The sequence below is a fragment of the Poecilia formosa genome, unplaced genomic scaffold, assembly GCF_000485575.1.
Source record: "Poecilia formosa unplaced genomic scaffold, Poecilia_formosa-5.1.2 Scaffold171, whole genome shotgun sequence".
In the NCBI taxonomy this organism is placed as follows: domain Eukaryota; kingdom Metazoa; phylum Chordata; class Actinopteri; order Cyprinodontiformes; family Poeciliidae; genus Poecilia; species Poecilia formosa.
This window is the reverse complement of record NW_006800110.1, coordinates 839383-844086: the sequence shown is the minus strand read 5'-3', so window position 1 is coordinate 844086 and position 4704 is coordinate 839383. Positions and strand designations below refer to the sequence as shown.

At 41.5% G+C, this 4704-nt stretch overlaps 1 protein-coding gene across 1 annotated transcript; it reads left to right on the top strand.

Annotated features, from left to right (window-relative positions):
* Positions 1-1939: 1939 nt before the first annotated feature.
* LOC103146929 (E3 ubiquitin-protein ligase RNF152-like) lies at positions 1940-3254 on the top strand. Its single transcript, XM_007565036.2, has one exon. The coding sequence runs from the start codon at positions 2078-2080 to the stop codon at positions 2726-2728; it is 651 nt and encodes a 216-aa protein (XP_007565098.1). The 5' UTR covers positions 1940-2077; the 3' UTR covers positions 2729-3254.
* Positions 3255-4704: the final 1450 nt, after the last annotated feature.

Below are 4704 nucleotides of genomic sequence, written 5' to 3'. Positions count from 1 at the left end.
TGTTTGCATTTTGTGAAGAGTGAAGTTGCGTTCATGTTGACCTTGGAGGTTTTTGTGTTGTTTCCTTCAATGGTTCTTGGTGCAGCGCCCCCACAGGTGAGAAGGGGAACAGACTTTTCAAAGGGTTTGGTTCATTTGACTGAGTGCAGTGGGAAAGAAAAACACAGCAGCTGAAAATGTAACAAACCAATCGAACAGAATCTAGGTGTGAAAACACTCTAAAACTGAATCATAACGTCAAAATGCTCTTTATTTGTCAGCTATATGTTTCAATTTTGGAGCAATATTTAAAATATACATTTTCAGAAAACCCAAAAAAAGTGCATTAAATGCTACTATTTTATAAAATTTAAACACACTGTGAACTACTTCTCAGTTCTTTGCTCCTAAAACAGTTGTAAATGGCATAAGGAGGAGCATTGTTGTGATTACGTCCTAGAAGTTTCACACAGAGCAGGAGCTTCTTAAAGAGAGAAAAACTAATCATGTTTAATTTTTACAGTATTTTTATAACGGCTGAAGGTAAAATAGTTACTAGATTGTGATATAAAATGACCCTCTGTATCTGGAGAAGACATAATGTCGCCCTTTAAGAGAGAGAAAGAGACTTAACTAATCTGTAGCAATGTTGGAAAGAAAAGTGGGCTAAAATTCATTCTGTGTTCTTCTTGTATCCATGCACAGCTTTTCCAAATTGCTCTTATGTTTGTCTAATAAATTATTATGAAATGTGAGATGGTATACTTTCTTTCTAAAGTGAAATTCTTTATATTCAGGGAGGATTTCAGTAGATATTTGATGTTTTTTCTGGTCCTGTTATGTTTTTCCATCCAAGGTCGAGTTTGATCTGCACTTAAATGAACCTGCCAGCAGGACTGAATGATCTGCTCTGAACATGTTTGATGTGAAACCTCTTCTTATCTCTCTCCTGCTGCATCGGTGTCCCTACGGGGCGCCATGAGAGCTGTAATTACCTGAGATCTTGTTTCTGATAAGGGACACCGACGCTCAGTATTGCGGGACAATCAGTGGTCACCTTTTTCTATTTCTATCATCGTTTCTCTCCATCTCACTTCGTCCTCTCCCGCTTTTTACGCCTGAAGGGACAGCGTCTCTGTCATGATGGCAGCGTAGAAAAAAAAGAGAGAGAAAGGAAAATCTACTTGTTTTTCTTCCTTTTTTTCCTCCTCAGCAGTTTTCACACTTGACAATTTGGGCAAAGAAACAAAACGTAAAGGCGGCTTGGCCCTGTTTGGTATTCATTGTTTCCACGGTGGTATTTTGACAGGGCTTACTCATCTGTAAAAGCAAACTATCGCCGCTTCTGCATGAATTAACACCGCAGACGTGATTATGCAAGAAGAGCCGGATGTGGAAGGAGGGTTCCTGGAGTATGTGGCCAGAAGGAGAAAAAGGAAACAGCCACAGTCGACACAAATACCGAAGGATCTCATGAATACACTGCAGTCACCTGCTGGATGATACAGACGTTTCTGCATCATTCACAAGACTGCCAGTTGTGTCTCATATGTCATTATAGGGCTGCAACGAACAGTTATTTTAGAAAACAGCTATTCTATCAATTGTTCTGACGATTAATCAATTATTCTAGCGGTTAATCAGATACAAATCTGCCATGTTTTTGTGTCTTGGATTAACCGATTAACTGATGTATAATTAAATTGCAGAAAGTGCTTAATAGGATTTTTTTTCCTTTTTTCCATAATTTGAAATTAATCTTAAGGTAGAACTGCCACTTGAAGAGTTTTGAATTCAGCAGATTTGCAAAGATTTTTTTAAAATCTTAAATTCAAAATGCAAAACAATAAACCATGCAAATTATTGAACTAATTTTAATTCATCATGCGATTAACTGATTTATTTCTTATTACAACAGGCCTTGTCTTGTGATTAAGAGGCTTTTATTTTGACATGCAGTTTCTAAAGACTGGTCTTTCTTCTTCTCTTGCAGATGGAACATTTCGCCAACTGAAGGGTTTTGACAACAGTGAAGTTGAGGACGATTGCAAAACATCCCAACCTGCTCTGCATTGAAACCCGGGCTACCGGCTGCTGGATGCACCTTTCCAACATGGAGACTCTTTCCCAGGACTCCATTCTGGAATGCCAGATCTGCTTTAACTACTACAGCCCCCGGCGGCGGCCCAAACTCCTGGACTGCAGGCACACCTGCTGCTCCGTGTGCCTGACCCAGATGCGCAGCACCCAGAAGGAGATCCGCTGCCCTTGGTGCCGCGGCGTCACCAAGCTTCCCCCCGGCCTGTCCGTCTCCCAGCTGCCAGACGACCCGGACATCATCACCGTCATCGCTATACCTCACGCCTCGGAGCACACGCCTGTCTTCATCCGCCTCCCTAGCAATGGTTGCTACATGCTGCCGTTGCCGGTCACCAAGGAGCGGGCGCTCGGCCTGCCTGGAGACCTGGGTTGCCGCTTTCTTCCTGGCAGCCAGCAGAAGGGCATGACGGTGGTGACGGTGCCCGAACAGCAGCCTCTGGGCCTGGCGATGGGCCTGGAGGGCGTCGGGCTGGACGGCAGCGAAGGCGAGAGGAGAGTTCCCGGCCCTGTTGGAGGAGGAAAGGGTTCCACATGGTCCGGCGTTTGCACGGTTATTTTAGTGGCGTGTGTGCTGCTGTTCCTGTTGGGAATCGTGCTGCACAACATGTCCTGCATCTCCAAACGCTTCACTGTTATCTCCTGCGGCTGAGGGAGGTCGATTGGACGTCCTGCGGACCTCTGCCCCCTCCTCAGTGGCCCAGACTCTTCTGAGGAGAGGAGACTTAGCTTAACATCACAGGAAAACCAGGCAACAACGGAGCAACGGGGAGTAGTACCGATGAGGGAACAACGAGGGCGAGAAGGAGGTTTACAAACTGTCTGTCAGCATTGTTTGTTGTTTTCAATTATGAAAACTGAAAATGGATATTTTCACCAGCTCTGTGTTGGTTCTAAAAACTGCCACATCTTTGTGTTTTCTTCAAGAACGTTCTGAAAGTCACTGTGGATCTGTTTTTAGACAGCTGATTGTGTTTTCCTAGAGTGACGTAGACACCCATTACACTCGAAGTGACTGGAACGCCTGTTTGCTCTGTGGTTTGTAAAAGTTCATCAGTTATCTGTGTTTTTATTGGCCATAATGAGGCTTTGAGCGCTGTGTCTTAAAGGTGACCTATTATGCTTCCTTCAACAGGTTAGGATAGGTCTATGGTCTGTATGAAATATGCTTGTCACTTTTTTTTTTTTTGCACAAGTCATTCTTAGATGATGAGATTTTAGTCTATTTTGAGCTCCTTTCATAATGAGCTGTTTTAGGGCGTCTTGTCTCTTTAAATCCAAATAAGCTGCTGCTGGCCACGCCCCCCTACTCAACATTTAGACTCACACAAGAAAATGGCTACAAACCAATACGCAATTATCCAACCTTACATATTTGAAAAGCAGAAATGGAGCCTCCTGCACAACCAATAAACCAGAAGTGAATAACTAAACATTTGGTCTTTTCCAGCAGCTATTTTACTGATACAGTGATAAAACCAGCTGACCAAATGTCCTGGACCCAGCTTGGTTTGTTATGTCACATTCTAGAGGGTTTCAAAATGGTTAATTTTCCAAACACCAAAAAACACCAGCCTGGGATTTTTTTAAGCACTTGTGCTGTTTTAGAAGCAATTGAGATCCAAATGGAAGAGTAAAAGCTTGTAAGATGGGAATTTTGCATAATAGGTCCCCTTTAAAATCCAGAACCTGGACTGTTCTCTGATTCGGTGGGAATCAACATCCACATCTTCCCATTTGAGTTTCTTTGTTTTCCTGTTAAAGAACCTGTTTAGGCCGAATTGTTGAGCAGTATATTGTACAGCTGAACTATACACAGCTAGCTCTGAGATGCTTTAGGATTGTAAAAGTGTGAATATTTGTTTAAATCAGCCAATAGAAGTTTTTTATTGCTTTACTTATATTTTAATTAAAACATTTGTTTGTTCAAGCCTCACAAATCTCAATGTTTTTTTTTGTATATTAGGTTTTGGCTTTTAGGTTGCACCAAACAAGCAGTTCAATCCTTGAGAGCTGCTATCCTTCAACCTTTGGATCCTTCTTATCTCTAAAACTTTAAATTCTCCGGCATCAGTCAATTATTTCCGGTTTTTATCTAGCAGAAATCCTATTTTTCACAGCTGACTGAACTTAATAGCTCACTCTTTTTCTTTGTTTATCCTCAGGAATCTCTTTTTCCTTCAAATCTTTATGGATTTATTGTCACAGAGGTAATTAACATTCCTCAGGGGCCAATTGCAGCCAGCTTTTCTGCAGCATGCCACTTCGGTTAACTACAGCCAGCAAGCGCTTGCTAATGAAGAGCTCCACATGCTTGGTGTTTATTTCTTTACTCTAAGGATCATTGAAGGGTTTTGTTTATCTCCAAGTGCCTAAAGACTGGACAAAATTTCTAAGATTCTCACTTTTCCTTTCATTTTCATTGTAGATAATTACTTATATCACACTAGAATTATCAAGCAGTTTTTCGTTCTACTTTATAGCCCATTTAAAGCTAAAGAAAAGTTATAGTTTTTGTTTTACACTAATGCTAAACCTCACACCATCCACAATGAAGGAGAAATCTGAAAATAATTGAAGAAAGCAAACTAGTTCACATTCACACTGACAAAAGTTACCGCCTCCAAC